Source organism: Mirounga leonina, unplaced genomic scaffold (assembly GCF_011800145.1).
Source record: "Mirounga leonina isolate KUSES-001 unplaced genomic scaffold, KU_Mleo_1.0 Mir_166, whole genome shotgun sequence".
In the NCBI taxonomy this organism is placed as follows: Eukaryota; Metazoa; Chordata; class Mammalia; order Carnivora; family Phocidae; genus Mirounga; species Mirounga leonina.
In genome coordinates this window covers 21,622,830-21,639,211 of record NW_023270418.1, presented here as the reverse complement: position 1 = coordinate 21,639,211, position 16,382 = coordinate 21,622,830, and the positions used below count along the sequence as shown (strand labels likewise).

At 44.9% G+C, this 16,382-nt stretch overlaps 1 protein-coding gene across 4 annotated transcripts in view; it reads right to left on the bottom strand.

Moving 5' to 3' along the window:
• Positions 1–319: 319 nt before the first annotated feature.
• The window catches only part of EXT2 (exostosin glycosyltransferase 2), a 133,226-nt gene continuing 117,163 nt past the window's right edge, over positions 320–16,382 (bottom strand). For 3 of the 4 annotated variants that reach the window (XM_035012606.1, XM_035012607.1, XM_035012604.1), the window contains 5 exons: positions 11,687–11,830; positions 9,552–9,680; positions 7,692–7,774; positions 2,101–2,180; positions 320–1,103 (listed from right to left, as the gene is read on the bottom strand). In XM_035012606.1, coding sequence (XP_034868497.1) covers positions 994–1,103; positions 2,101–2,180; positions 7,692–7,774; positions 9,552–9,680; positions 11,687–11,830 — 546 coding nt within the window. In that variant the 3' untranslated portion in view covers positions 320–993. The remainder of the gene's footprint in view (positions 1,104–2,100; positions 2,181–7,691; positions 7,775–9,551; positions 9,681–11,686; positions 11,831–16,382) is intronic. The other variant, XM_035012605.1, reaches the window with a different exon arrangement.

Genomic DNA, 16,382 nt, shown 5'->3' with positions numbered 1-16,382 from the left:
CATTTACAGCATGGCACCAGCTAGAGCATCTCAGGGTATGGCTTTAGAAGGTCTCTGTTTTCCCTGAGAATACTCAGGGAAATGGACTGGATCTAATCAAGAAGCAAACAGATTCCTTTGGAGGTTTTGGGAGACATCTTCTCTCAGAATGTTTATAGTTTGGGGATCTTCTACTTGACACACATGGCCCCGGATACTCCTCCTGGCTATGTATCCTCCTAGACATGGACGGTAGACTGAAGTTAACCAGAAGATGGGGTTAACTACACACAAAAAAGAACGTTCCTTGGATTACCAATAATCAGCATTTCAAACATAGTATAAAAAGGAATAAAAAATTTTAATCATATCAACAAGCCAAACCAAAGAGGAATGGTTCATGGAACTTACAGGATCCCAATTCAGCACTCGGTGCTCTGCCTATGCATGGGCCCAGTGCCCCCGGTCCCAGGGCAGATGTCAAATCCCACGAAGATGTTGGAATTTTGCACCAAGTTCTTGGTTTGACTTTTCCGCCTAAAAAATCTCACTGATCTGAAATAGCTAAAGGTGAGATATGGGCGTGATCTACACGATTCCCCTAATCTAATATGGCCAGTAGGTTTGTCTTCTCCGCAGTCTTAGGGTCAGTGACGTTTCCTCCCAGACCGTTTTATTGGAACTGCAAACAAAGGGAGTCTGAGCTGGATTTAAACCCAGAGCATGCCACAAAGGCTTCACAAAGGTTGAAAATTTGGCATTTTCAACAAGAACCCATCGGAGGTCATAAGAAACACTAGAACAGGGCACACACCAATAAGGTACTTAGACACTTTCTTTAGGTTCCGGTTCTTGAGGAAGCAGGTTAGGTGTCCCGGTCCAGCCTGTCAATCAAAGGTCCCCCACACGCTGATCTCAGAGTGTCGGGGAGGCCGTATTCTCCTCTGTCCAAGCTTAACATTCAGACCTCCGCTAGCGGCCTGTTTCATAAGCTGCCGATGTTGGGGAAGCTCTTCAGTTTCTCAGGAAAGTCGTCTTTGTACAGGACAGGGTCAGCTCGGTGCTCCACGACCTTAAGAGGCATTGTCCCAAAGACGGAAGCGAACTTGTTGATGCACTCAGACCTGAGGGGTTTGCGGAGGGGAGGTAGGTGATGGACGAGAGGGAAAGGAGTGAAGAAAACAGAGAAAATATTCAAGAGGCTGACAGATGAGAGCAAAACACATACTATTAGGTATCAACAAAAGAAATCCAAGAGTCCCCAGCCTGCTCCCAGGTTCTTACAAAAGGTTGGGAGGGTGTGGACAGCAGAAATGATCTGCGGGGACTGGGACTGTTGTTCAGGGGGAGAAAGTGAACAGGGGATGCTGTCTGGAGGCCACGGGCCTGCAGAGGTCAGAGTATCTTTTCCCTTCCCCCTCAAATTCCACTCATTCTTCCCCCCTCAGGACAAGCAGGCCTCAAACCAAGGTGGATTAGCTGCCAACAATTCTTAACCCCATGTCTGCCAGCTGAACTGAGAAGGCAAAGGGTGGAGAGGCTCCTGGATCTGAGCTCCAGCTTACTGAAGTTTAAAAGGCTGAGAGGAGGACCTTACACCTGGAGCAGTGGAAGGCAGATGAAGATAACAGGCGGGGAACCTCACCTCCAAACAATAAACCCCTCACTCACTCGACCAACAGTCATGGAGGGCAATCCCTGAACTGCCAGCCAACGGAGAGCTGCCGTTCCCATGTCAGAGCGAGCAGCGCCCTCAGGCTTCGTGACAGAACAGCCCCACAGCTCTGTGGGAGGGGAGACGGCACTGTCCTTGCCTCCAAACCACCCCTGGAGCCCGTGAGCAACCTCCTCAGAGGTGAGCGGGTCAGGCACGCTGGCGGGAAAGGGTTCTGGTCAATCAGGCCAACTGAGTGTGACAGCTGGGAGGACGCATCCAGACCAGAGAGGAAAAACAAGCCCGTAAACATGGCTTTTGAAGTTAAGGGGACCTCCAGGATGGATTTCAAAAAGGTCAGTACTGTCTCCCCTCAAGTCAGGCCCAGGCACCCGAGAGCTACAGTAAGAACAAGCCAATCAGGCAGAACCATTTACCCAAGAAGGGCTGAATTTCAAGACACAGACCAGAAAAGTCTCTTCTGTCCTGAGATCCTGGAAGCCTTGTTTCCAATTGTTTTAATCCACAAGTTTTTGAGTCTCTGGAGCTTTAGGAAGAAACCAATTAATAAAGAAGCCAGTCATCAATTCTTTTCTCTTGGTCCTTATGTTTCTAAAAGAATGTGTTACCATTTCATTTGGAGCTCTTCTAGCTAATACCACTGTGTCCACCACCATACGTCAACAGTGAATATGTATCAGAGGTTCCAGGCTGTGTTACAAGTGCCCCACGTAGATTAGGAACCCCCTCCATCATGCCAACAACCCTATGGGTAAGTCCTATGATTATTCCCATTTTCCACTGGGAAGATTGAAACATGGAGAAGCATGTAACATATCCAAAGGTCAAATAACAATAAGACGCAGAGCCAAACCCAGGTAGTCTGGCTCCTGAGACTAAAAAATCTTAATGATGAGATGATACGAATTTATTTGTCAACCTAGTTCCAGAGTCCAAGTGGAGGGGCTGGAAATTAACTGTTGAGCACCTATTACGTGCCAGATAACTTACAAACGTGATTTCATGGATTCCTTAAAGCAGCCCCCTCGATATGCCCAAGGGCTGGTTTACAGTAGCTTCCTCTTACCGCCTGAGCAGTTAAAGCTGAGGCCCGAGGCCCCTGAGCTGGAAAGTGCTGGAGCTGGGTCTCTAACGCAGGTCTACACTGGCAAGAGAGCCTTTGTGCTTTCCGTCACACTACTATAACTCACAGGTAACGGACCTTCCCTCCTGCCGGCAGTCTTGTGAGACTCAGGAGGTGGGTGTCCAAGGTTATCCCGGGAAAGACCGAGGAGTGTCCGCAAAGGGGTACCGAGTGAGCACAGCGACTCCCCACTCCTCCAAGGATAGGGTCAAGGCGGTGGCAGACACAGTCAGTCTCTCCAAGGTCTTCCTTTTGGCAGCTGTTCTGTCTACAAACATGTACGGATTCTTCTAGTTTCCAGTCATCGTGCCTGTAGACACTGGCCAGCAAAGGCCAGCCATGTCCAGCACAAGTACCAGTGAGCATGTATTAAAGAAGAGCCATGGTTCTTGGCAGAGGACAGTGGCTCCACAGCCCGCTGGAGCGCAGCGAGGACAATGTCTCCTCTGTAACCAGATCTGCCAACAGGGCCGGGCCATGGGCAAGAGGCCACTGGGGCTCAGGCCAGCTGACTTGTTGACAACTGCCCCTGGCTAACCCAGGCCTGGTGAGTGCTTCTTTTCTCTCCACACAGCCTGCACTGGAAAAGCCGCTGGCCACTGAGGGGTAAAGGTCCTTAACGCTCCTGCCAGGTACTGACAGTTCCTACCTTCTTTTCACACAGGGGGTCTGGGTTGGGCCACAGGCTGGGGCAGACGGTGAGCTGGGCTGGTTGCTGGTGGCTCACCTGAGTTGTTCTGTCAGGGGTCCAGCCACCCTGTCAGTAAATGCTCCCCCAGGTTGGTTTTCTAATCTAGTACAAACGGGCTAAGAACTGCCAGTGTCTACCTCTGAAGTGCTAGAAGTGTCTGCAGGAGAAAGGACTCATGGTTTTCTGTTTTCCTTGTAAACACATCCAATCACCTAAAGTAACCTGGAGCCTTGAGGACTAATGCTGGGGAAACTGGGAAGGAGACTCATGTGGCCCGGCATCAGGTTACGGGCTTTCCAATGTTATTACTTCATTCATCTCCAGCACATAGCACAGTGTTTGGTACAAAGATGCTCAATAGGGATTTGTTGAACCCATGAATGGATACTGTAATTTGATAGATATTAATATACCTATTTTAGGAGATGAAATGACTGGAATTCAGGGTAAGGCAAATCAGTTTTCTTAAGTCAAATAGCTACTAAGTGGCAAACCCATAATTTGAACAAAGATGGGCCTGAATCAAAATACAATGTTCTTTTTCCTAAGATCAGCACTGTCTGTCTGCCATATTGCCTTAACATGGTGAAACGACTGGTCAAAATGAACAGTTACAAAGACTTCTGGTTTTCTGGTTCTTAAAGAATTAACAGTAGATCCTGGAAATGGATGCTGGGCAGTAAAAGCTACACTCCTACACAACTGAGATTTCTGCTCCAAGACCCCAAATATAAGAATAAATAAGCTTATTAAACCACAAAACCTAACACAAGGTCCTAACTTGCAAAGTGGTTAACTTTTTTCACTGTTTTGTGCAAAATGGGAATTCTGCAAAGGGAACTATTAAAAACAAACAAACAAACAAAAACCAACAAATGAACAATTCTACAGCTGTAACTCCATCTCTTGGTCTACCCAAGATGGCTTAAATCATGCCTTCCTCCCTCCCGATCTAAGTGCCTCATTTAATAATTTAGTGATTTAATCTTTAATCCAAATAGTTTTGCTCCCAGTTTCTGATTTCAAGACTGATGTTCTCTGTTCCGTAATCAAATTTCTCAAAAGCGTATTCTACATTCACTAACTCCACTTCCTCACACAGACGCACACTCCATAACCCATAGGCCCCATCACTCTATGGCATTATTTTTTTTAAGTCACCACTGACCACTTAACTCAAAGCCCCTTTCCCCAGTCTGCATGTTCTGTGCACTTCCCTTGCTTCCGTGCACTGTAGATCCTGCTTCTCTCCTGGCCTCTCCAGTGGCTGCTTCTGTTTTCAGTTATTCTTTCTGTCTCCAAAATGTCAGAGCTTCTCAAGATTCTGCCCTTGCCTTTTCTCCAGGCAATGGCCATCTCTGGGCAGATGTCTTTCCAATATCTACCTTTGTTTTCATCATCTTCTTGAAGGTCTAGTTCCATGTTTCCAAACGCTTGCTCCGTATCTACATCTGCACATACAGAGGGAAAGACCCCCAAATCTTCACCTACCTTACTGCTCTCCCACTTCACCCATGATTCAAATCTCCCCCTGTCCTCATTAAGTACACTGCTAAAGGTGCAACCATCCACATCCCCTCCTCATTAACCGGCGTCTCCTCCTAACTCTATCATTCACACTGTTGATGGTACTACCATTCTTCCTGACTTGAGATCTAAGCTCCCTCTGTCAATTCCTTCCCCATAACCTCAAGTTCTAGCATATCTTCCTTTGGAAAAAAAAACAAACAAAAACCAAAAACCCACGTCTTATAATTTAATCCATCCCTTCCTTTCCACACTCAACTTAGTTCAAGCTTTCCAAACGTGCTTTCTTCAATTTCTTTAGCTTCATTCCATTGTGTGCACTACTTCTAAGTGAATCTCAAAACAATACTTTGATCAAGCTCCCCTTGAAGGTTCAAAAACCTTCAGTGGTGTATCAGAGCCTGAAGAAGTAAGGGCAGTTCTTTAGGGCCCAGCACCAACAGGCCAGAATTCTACACTCTAGGCAGACTGGACTCCTGACTGCTTGCCAGATTCACCTTCATCCTGATGACTGGAACCTTCGGCCACCCAGTCTCCCCTGCCTGCGATCTCCTCTTTTTGCCCAGTGATCCCAGTGATCTCTGAAGGCTGACTTCAGGCGCCATCTCTTTACAAAATTATTCCTAGTATCAACCTAGCGAGAAGTCACTTCTCTTTCCCCTGATCAACGATAACATTTGGAGCTTCCCTTAAGGCACTTATCACATATAGCTTTGGATTGGTTTTGGTTTTTTTGTTTTTTTTTAATTTATTTATTTGACAGAGAGTTATAGAGCACAAGTAGGCAGAGCGGCAAGCAGAGGGAAAGGGAGAAGCAGGCTCTCCGCTGAGCAGGGAGCCATTGCGGGGCTTGATCCCAGGACCCTGGGATCATGACCTGAGCCGAAGGCAGCCGCCCAACCGACTGAGCCACCCAGGTGCCCCTAGCTTTGGATTGTTAACATGCGTATTTGTTGTTGTTAATTATAAACTCTGACAGAATCTTATTCAAAGCCTAACGACATCTGGGCAGTGGCCTATTCTATTTTCAAAAGCCTATTCCCAAGAGGAAGCCCCCACATCTCCCTTAGTTACTTTCTTCAATGTTCAATAATAATTCTGTCTAACTTAAATCTCTCTCACTGCATGTTAAGTCTCTTTACATTTGTTATCTCAGTGGTGCTAGAGAAGAGTTGTTTAGCCTTAGCATGAACTGCAAGGCCACCATCAGGCCAACCTTTCTCCCTAAGATTCCTATCTTATACAATATAACACCATTTTAACTCAGCCCAATCAATTACCCAATAGCTCAATGCCATGAGTTCTCCCAAACACAAAGAATGGAGGTAGGTTTAGTAACAGTTTCAGGTACTCCAATATAACTATAATCGGGGTCTCTTCTAAATGAGCTATGACAGTTAATGTCACTGCCCTTGACTGTGTAATTCCTATGATACCAGTGACAGATATCTCCAAAATCATATATTATTTCACATTGACAGTTGATAAAAGTCATGTCATTTGGGTAAGATATTTATATATGAAAGAGTAAAGGGGGCGCCTGGGTGGCTCAGTTGGTTAGGTGACTGCCTTCGGCTCAGGTCATGATCCTGGAGTCCCGGGATCGAGTCCCGCATCGGGCTCCCTGCTCGGCGGGGAGTCTGCTTCTCCCTCTGACCCTCCTCCTCTCATGCTCTCTGTCTCTCATTCTCTCTGTCTCAAATAAATAAATAAAATCTTTAAAAAAAAAAAAAAGAGTAAAGGATTATTTAGAGGGTAAGAATAAGAAATAAGGAGGAGGAAAGCATCATAGAAGAATCCAGGCCAAGTGAAACAACTTTTTGTACAAGAAAATCCTCCAGGCTTTAAAGACTTGAACAGGGCGGATACGCTTTAGAAATGGACGTGGCAAGAAGATCCATATGAGCCTGTGGACACCTGACTAGATATCTTATTCTATAAGGGCTACTCCAGCACTCTCTGAGTGCGCCCTGGTCCCTTGACAACAGTGTCACTGGATGTCCGAGCTTGCTGTCTCACATAAGGAGCTGCCTTTTGGGAGAATTAGGTTTGATTCAGGAGATGCCAAGCTTGGGGACCCTTGGGGTACAAGTGAGAACGATGAGGCCTACTCTAGGATTATAAGGGTCCTGAGGGAGGATGTACACCTCCCGTTTGTTTTACATCACTACAAGGCTGAAATAAAAGGAGTATCTCAGAGCTGCCATGTTCCCCCCGCTCTCTCTCTCACTCTATAATGGAAAGAGCTGTGCTTTCAATTCTGTTCTTGGTAGGTGTTTTGGTCAGCAAAGGTAATTTGTCTCTGGGTTTGGCTAAATTCTTTCTAACCAAACTTTTACTGTCACATGGAGATACTATCCTGCAGAACAATCTAGTATTTTCTTGGAATTAACTAGCTTCCACTCAAATGACTGTGGACGGTTAACTGCTTAGTCCACATGGAGAATCCGACTTCTGGAGCTTAAGGCCAGCTATATTTTTAAGACCCTTCCAGCCATTACAAATCGAGTGAGTAGCATTCCAAATTAATTCTTTGAGTGACCTGGGCTTGAACTAACCCAATTCCCACAGTGCAAAAGGAGGTGACTATGGCTACCAGCTGCTGTCCTTATATCTCCAACAAATCCCATAAACAGGCCCAAGGCAGGAAATGGGGATCAGAGGCTAGGGCAGACTTCTGGTTAGAGCTCACTCACCTCTCCACCATGTGCGTCTGGTCAAGCGAAAGCCCATCGATGGCTGTGCACTCAGGACACTTGAATTTCTTTCGTGGTGTTACCTGCCAGAGAAGTACAAAAATATACCTGGTTGTCAGTGCCAAGGACAATAAAATCATGCTTGTGACACCACTGTGCACGCTTCTGTTCTGTAAGCTGAGCTGCCTGCTCCCTCCACATGCATACAAGCGCCCGTATATGGGCACGCGCATGCGTGTGTGTGCACGCACACACACGCACACAGACACACACACCTCACCATTCCTCCATTCAATTCTGTCTGGCTTGGCCAACAGCAGAACTCACAAGGGCCCAATAAAAAAGGCTTGGAGGGCTTTTGCCTTCTGTAACTAGAAAGAAGTGGTGATGACAAGCTCCTTAATTCCTGTTTAATGACTGTTTTCTCACTGCCAAGGTCCTTGTATAAACACCATTTGTTCTTGCAGCCATAAGGGCGATGAAATACAGCTTCCCATAACTTTCACCGTAACCTTAGTTCCAACAGACACTCTTTTTCCTTCTTCCAGCTAATGGCAAATGCTACGAGCAGTGCCATGCTCTTGAAGATGCCAGGTTATTTTGCAATTCCTTTCAATCAGGAAAAAATCCAGTGGTCCCCCTCACCCTCTGAATTCTTTTCCCTGACTCTCCCTCCTGCTCTCCCAGACCTTAAACTTCTAATGATTTTCTTAGCAAACCCAGGGAGACCATTATCCTAACCTAGTGAAGCTAAGTAAACAGTAGCGGATGGGGGGTGGGGGGAAAGAGAGAAAGCTAGATACCTAAGGCCAGGCTAAGAAGTACACAGATGGCGGAAGGACTGTCCAGAGTAAGCAGGCACAACTAAAAATATCTTGAAGCATATCAAAAAGCAATTTTGAAGATAAGAGGGGTTCCTTTAAAACTAGGTTTGTGATTTACATTGCTTCACTTTTTCTTGCAGTGAGTGCTGAGACAGAGGGCTGGGGCAGGGTGAGGCCCGGACCAAGTTTGCAGAGCACAGACAGGGACTCTTCCTCTTTCCTCGGTCACTTTGGTTTAATCCAACTTCTCCCATCAATTCATAGCATGAACAATCAGTGGGGAATGCCATACCACACTTCCAATGTAAGCTTCCAGTATGGGAAGACTCCAGTATAGGAATCTGGCCTAGAAGCATTGCCCATTTTTTATGGAATCCTAATCCAGACGGAAAAAGGGTCAGGACAATTCCACTCATAAAAAGAAGTAAACTCTCTTTGTATCTGGGGATCTGGTTCAAGCAAAATCTACATTTCAGGAATAGACACCCATTACAGATACAGAGATCCCCATGTGATCCTTATGTACTCTCAGCTTTTAATTTGTTATGGGAAAGGTACTTTCAAAAACTGGTGATTGATATTTAAAAACAATGTTTAGAAAAACTACAGTTGTATCTGGATAAGGTGTACTTATCTTCTCAATGTCTTTAAAAATAAAAACCAGCCACCTTAAGAGAGATTTAAGTTGCATTCTTTAATAGATCTAGATTCCAAATCAGATTTGAGAATACTATTAAAGGTTTTTAAAAACATGATTTGTAGATTGACCATCGCAGCCTTTATCTCTGATACTGGAGATTAAAAACTATAACTAAAGAAACCATATAAAAAAAGAAAATATGTTTAAATTATCAAAGCCTAGCTTTAATGTTACAATGTGACTGGATCAATCACAGAATCTTAAAGTTAAAAGGGAGCTTAAAGTTCATGTAACCCAACGCTTCGTTTATATTTCAGAGAACGTCTCAGGCTCCGAGAAACAGAAACTTGCACAAGATCACGAAGTTAGTGGCAGACCTGGACCGGGATGTCTCACCTTGATGACGGCTTTCCCCGTGACGTTAGCCACCAGGAAATTCATGGCAATGTCTTCACAGTTCATATGAGCATCCACCCAGTTCTTGATATCCCCAGGCATTTTGTAGGTATATAGGTAATTAAAATACTGTCAGGTGAGACAAAAAGAAGAAAGATTCAAATAGCAGTGCCCCGTGGTTGACAGTCAAAGGACAACTTAATCATGGCATGGGGACAAGCTTTCTCTTGTAGGATTAATCACAAGGCTATAAGAAGTATTAGAATGCTTTTGGTCAGATGACCAAGATTCTTTCACACTGTCATTCTTTTAAAAATCACCTATTATAAGCAGAGGAGAGACAGAGTGTGAAGCCCTTGTAGGATGCAGGCCTTCCGGACTCGTGTATCATATGTTTAATAAATAAAATCTCAGTCAGAGACACACTGCACACTGATCTCTACTCTGTTCTTCTCTTGAGCCACAGTGCTCAATCCTGTGTTCTACGTTCTGTCCTGGAGAAAACAGACTGCAAAGAGAAACAGAGAGAAACTCCTGATGCACTGACACTGCAAAGGTGTGTGCTTTTTAAAGTAAAATGAGGCCCAATTCCGTTTTTTTTTAAAGATTTATTTCAGAGAGAGAATGTGTGTGCGTGAGGAGGGGGAGGGGCAAGGGAGAGAAACCAGTAGGCTGGCAATGGAGCTGAGCGTGGAGCCCGATGCAGGGGCTCAAATCCAGGACCCTGAGATCATAACCTGAGCCGAAATCGAGAGTCAGACGCTCAACCCACCGAGCCACCCAGGTGCCCCAAAATAAGGCAGTTCTGAAGCTGCCATAACCTATATGTATGAGATAGTACAGAAATTCGAGGGGAGGGGGGACTGTACACAGTGTACATCCATAAACCCCATGAATTATAAACCTCACTTACTATTGCTAAGAACAAAAACCCATTTCTGGATTGAGAGCTGTTAAAAATACAGAGCAGGGCTGAGAAACCAACACGCATCACTATACCACCGCTCGGCTCCGTGCAAGGCACTGGGGCGGCCAGAGATGCAGAGGAGACTCCAGCCGGCAGCACCTCGTGCCGCCACTGACAACGGAGCCCGCATCACAGCTCAAGGCAGCCACGCTCTGCCAGGGGCACTCCAGCCTCAACCTGAATGTTCTAGAGTCCCAAGCATCCTCTTTCAATCCCTCCCGAATAAAAGTCAAAAACGTGAAGTGACAATTCTCAGGAGAGGAAATACACAAAAGGAATTTCAACCACAGTACTCAAATCAAAGTAGAAACAGTTAGGATCCTTTTTCACTTACCGAAACAGCTCAGTCTGATTTTCCCTTTTTACGTATTTCATGCAAGCAGGGGTTATAGTAAGACAGTTCTATATTTTGTTGGTGGGAGTATAAAGGCATAAACAATACTGAAAACAAGGGACATATATATATCTCGAAACCTCCCCAAAATGTTCAGTCCCTTTGACATAATTCTACTTCTAGAAATCTATCATAATGATCACAAGTACAAACAGTTATGAAAATGGATATTAATCACTACTTAAGCGTTAGCTATTAAGCATTATCTTAAATAGCCAAAAAATTTTGAGACAATCTAAATATCCAGTGATAGAAAAATAGTTACACATGATTTATGGATATTAGTACCACAGCATATTAGCAATTATGTTATGAAGGAATGCTATTAAAAAACTCATAATACATGGAAAAAGCAGGCTAATGAGCATGTTTACAACTGTCTGTACATGTGAGTAAGTGAATAAAAGGCAAACTGAAGATAACATCTATACAATAACAATGGTTATCTCTAAGTAATAGGACTATGAGTGACTTTTGAGTGTGTGTGTGACTCTTCTTATATGGTAACATTTGTTATGAATTTTCCATATTGTCTATTATGAGCATGCATTATTTATGTAATAAGAAAAATAACTTTAAACCATCACACAACATAACCTTTCTTTTTTAACGGCAGCATAGCTGGTGCACTCGACAACATGGTCTCTGTAGGCCCTCTGAGGAGGACATTTTTCCTAAACTCAGCAGAAATTCAACTGGGCCACACAGAACACGTGTCATGCGTGCAGTTTTGTCACCTCAGATCCACTTACCCAGCCTGCCCCCCTACCTTACCTTGTGATAAAAAGCTGCCCCCGTGAGCACCATGGACACCTCATTGGTCCACTCAGACTCATACTTCCATTTATTCATCTCGTGGTCCCAGAGGTGCAGACGGCCCGGGTAACCCACCAAGCGGTCAGGAAACTCCCGCCAGACCTGAGGAAGAAACACATCCAGTTCAGACAGAGACCAAACATAGTGCTCCGTCACCCAAACGGTACAAACTCCCAGAGCCAGCTCTTCACCAGCTAAGGTTGGGATGGGCTTCTGAAGAGGTTTCCTTAAACAGGGGCTAGGTATTCTATCAATATTCAAAGACAGATGTGGATTCTAATTTACTCCAAATCCTCCTGCTGTTGCTGGGAAATTTCAAGTCAGGTAGTAACAGCTCACTTATTTGGGCCAAGGTACGTACTCTCTTAACTAATAATGAAGGAAACAGGTGCCATTCTTTTTTTTTTTTTTTAAGATTTTATTTATTTATTCATGAGAGAGAGAGGCAGAGGCAGAGGGAGAAGCAGACTCCCCGCGGAGCAGGGAGCCCGATGCGGGGCTCGATCCCAGGACCCTGGGATCATGACCTGAGCCGAAGGCAGATGCTTAACAGACTGTCCCCATTTCTAGTAAATTTGGCGATTGTGAAAACTTAGTCTCTGTTTCTAAAGATTTTTTTATTTATTTATTTATTTAGAGAGAGCGAGCAAGCAAGCGGTGGGGTGGGGCAGAGGGAAAGCCTTAAGCCAACTCCACACCCAGCGCGAAACCTGATGTGAGGCTCCATCTCATTACCCTGAGATCATGACCTGAGCTGAAACCAAGAGTTGGACACTTAACCGACTAAACCATCCAGATGCCCCAGAAAGTCTGTTTCTAAAACAAATGTTTTTAAAACCCTAATTCCCTGGAGCACACAGTCATCTTCATGACCTTTTAGAAGCCTCATGTATAGAGAACGTGTCTGTTTCTATAATCTGTAACATACTGAAAACAAAGACTTGATCTCCATATTTGGGAAGGCTCTTAAGATACAGTTTTATGAAACAGAATCTGGTATACTGGGGGTGGGGTACTTCCAGTATTTTTCCCCATGTATTTCTGTATAATTTAGTTCAACCTTAATTGAAAGAAGAGTAAGTTCGTGCCTTTAAAGAGCATTGACAACTTAGCAGCTGTTCATGGTGCCACTTCTCAGCAACCATGATTCCTTATCCTTTACCGGGCCTCTAAACAACAGAGCTCCTGAGGGTCCAGTCCTGTGCCCTAGTCTCTTCTTTAAACAATATGAGTCATTTCAACTAGTTTCAATCACTTTTAAATAACTTCTCTACTATACTGACCTCTAAATTTGTTTGGCCCAGAATGTTCCTGAGAAAACCAACTACTTAATACCTTCAACTGGATAAACAATAGGCATCTCAAACTTAACATGTCCAACGCATAACTCGAGTCCCTATCCCTGGATAAGCCATTCTCTCAATCCTCTCCATCTCAGTAAATCATCTACCTGACTGCCCCAGCCAAAAAGCTACAAGTCAGTCTTTATACCTTCCTTTCCTTCTTCCTCACACCCCATCCATCAGCAAGTCCTGCTGGCTCTACTTCTGACCACCTCTGGCCAATTCTCCCACCCCTCTCTCTAGCTCAAACCACCATCATCTCTCACCTAGACTGTTGTTATCAGGCCTCTAACTCATGTCCTTGCTTCCACTCCCGCCCTTCCAAACCATTATTTACATAGTATCTCTAAAAGGACTTTCCTAAAAGAATATTAGAGAACAGATGGTCCCTAACTGATAATAGCTCAACTTATGATTTTTCAACTTTACAATGGTAAAAAAGCAATATGCATTCAGTAGAAACCTACTTTGAATTTTTGAATTTGGATCTTTTCCTGGGCCCATAGTATGTGGTACGATCCTCTCTCGTGATGCGGGGCACTGGCAGCGAAGCAGCTCCTAGTCAGCCCCACGATCACGAGGGTCAACAATCAGTACACTTAAAACCAACCTCTACTCAGACAACTCTTCTGTTTTTGGCTTTCAGTATTCAATAAATTACAGGAGATACTCAATACTTTATTATTATAAAATAGGCTTTGTGTTTGATTTTGCCCAACTGTAGGCTAATGTAAGTGCTCTGAGCACTTTTTTAAAAAAAGATTTTTTTTAATTTATTTATTTTAGAGACAGAGAGAGAGAGAGAGAGACAGCATACAAGCAGGGAGAGGAGCAGAGCACAGAGCCGGACACGGGTCTTAATCTCATGACCCTGAGATCATGACCTGAGCCAAAATCAAGAGTCAGATGCTTAACTGACTGAGCCACCCAGGTGCCCCAACTTACAATGGGTTTATCGGGTAACCCTCTGCTAAGTTGAGAAAGATCTGGTTAAGGGTAACTCAATGAACAGGCTGTATCCTATTTTATGTGTGTGTGTGTGTGTGTGTATATAAATATATATATGTATTTTAAATTAGTATTATCTTTGTCACATATTTAGCCGCATGTATATAAGTCGTATGGTCATGCGCTGCAGCAAGTGGAGGCTTCCCCAACGCCCACATGTCACTGAGTCCAGGGACGATGCATCATTGCTTTCCCCAGGGCAGAGCCAGTTGCCAGCACCCCTTCCCTTCTGTAGTTTGCTAGGGATACTGTAACAAAGTCACCACACCAGGTGGCTTAAAACAACAGAAATCGAGACGTCTAAAATCAAGGTGTTGGCGGGGTCATGCTCCCTCTGACACCTACAGGGGAATGATCCTTCCTAGCTGCTTTCTAGCTTCAGTGGTTGGCTGTCAATCGTGGGCATTCCTTGGCTTGTAGATGCATCACTCCTAACCTCTGTCTTCATATGGCCTTCCTCCCTCTGTGTGTGTGTCTGTGTCCAAATTTCTCCTTTTTACAAGGATACCAGTCAAAATGGATTAGGGCCCACGCTAATGACCTCATTTTAACTTGATTACCTCTAAAGAGATCCTATCTCCAAATAAGGTTACTAAGGGTGAGGATTTCAACATAACTTTTTAGGGGGACACACGTCAACCAATATCCCCCAAAATCTTTAAGAACTGTTCCACCCCTGAAACAAAACAAAAAATGGATTCCCGCTGACCAAGAATAATAGCCGAACTCCTTAGCGTACTCTAAAGGGCCCAGCCACTCCCCCAACCTCTCCTCTTACCACATTCTCCCACACTTCAGTGGACTCTCTGTTCTGGAATCATGACCGCTGCTTCTATTTCTTCTGCCAGGAATGTTGTCCCAGCTCTTCAGAAAGCTCATTCTTGCTCATCAGTCAGGTCTCTGCTTAAATGTCACCTACTTTCGAGAGGCCTTTTCAGCCTTTCCTACCCAAGGTGAACACTGTCTCCCTCCCAGCCATTCTTCATCACATCCTCTTACCCCACCCTTTCCTTCACCAAACTTTCATTTTTTGGAATTGTTTTGGTTATTTACTGTTTCCTTATTTATCACCTATTTTCCTCCCACAGAATTTAATCTCCATGAAGACAGAGGCTTCGTTTTGTTCCCTGCAGTTTCCCAAGCACAAAGAGCAGTGCCTGCACAGGATAGCAGTCCATACACACTCACGGAATGCACGAATGGGCAAAATCTCAGCAGGCAAAAAAGCTGAGACTAAAAGAAGGGACTGAAGATGCTTTCTCTTTCCCTCACAGGCCGAGCCAGTGTTCTCCTTAATTCAGAAAGGAAGTCCGCGACAGTACTGATCAACGGTTACCATTAATAATAATGTGATATCCTTTGCACGTGAAGATCACAGTAATAATTCACCATTGCTAAAGCACATGTTTTATACTGCTTTTCCAGAAGCGGGTAAGGGATATCCGCTGAGTCATTACACCGCCCTCCCTTAGTCCTCCTGTGATCGTCCACATGCTTTTATGGGATATCTGACCTGGGTCTTGAGCGTGGTCTGGGGTTTCCTTTGCGTGAAACCAGTTCACGTACCAGGCGTCTCAAACCCACAGCCTTGGCCTCATTAAACACCATGTTGTACCCAACAGAGTTAATCAGCCACAGCCGCCATCAGAAGAGCTGCAGACAAACGAAGCCATGTCAAACATTTCCTCAGATGCGTGAGGCTACTGCTGTGTTCCTACTCCGGGGTTTGGATTTCAGTAGATTAAAATAATATGATACTATTACAGTTTTACAGAGCCCAGAGCGACAACACAGTATGGGAGCCGTAGCTTCTGTTTGGTTTGTGGGCCCGGGCATACTCCATTAAAGGCACTGCCAGCTTCCTTTCGTCAGCAGCGAGCACCTGCCCGTTCAAGTCACACTGGTACCACAATGCACGGTTCCCCTGCGTGGAATTACAGAGGTTCTGAAAGGCTCCAAGCACAAGTCACTACACTACCCACCAGGGATGGGCGCGGTGGGGGGAAAGGGCTGGGTGGGACAGGGAGGCATCCATTCGGTCGGCACCCCTGCTGGACGGAAGCCGCATTTCCTCCACCCCGAGGCTACTTTTGAGTCTCCAATCTGTGCACCTTCCCAAGGGTCCTTCTTTTCAAGCCCCTGTTTGCAGCAACCCTAACAACACAGGCTCCGTTTTAGGGTCAAACCCTGTTAGGATTTCAGTCTTCTTCCTGCTAGCTGAAGCCACTTATCAGACTTCTCTCCACAGGGACTTAATTGGGTGACACTGGGTCACAGAATGCTAAACTATGCTGTTCTAAAAG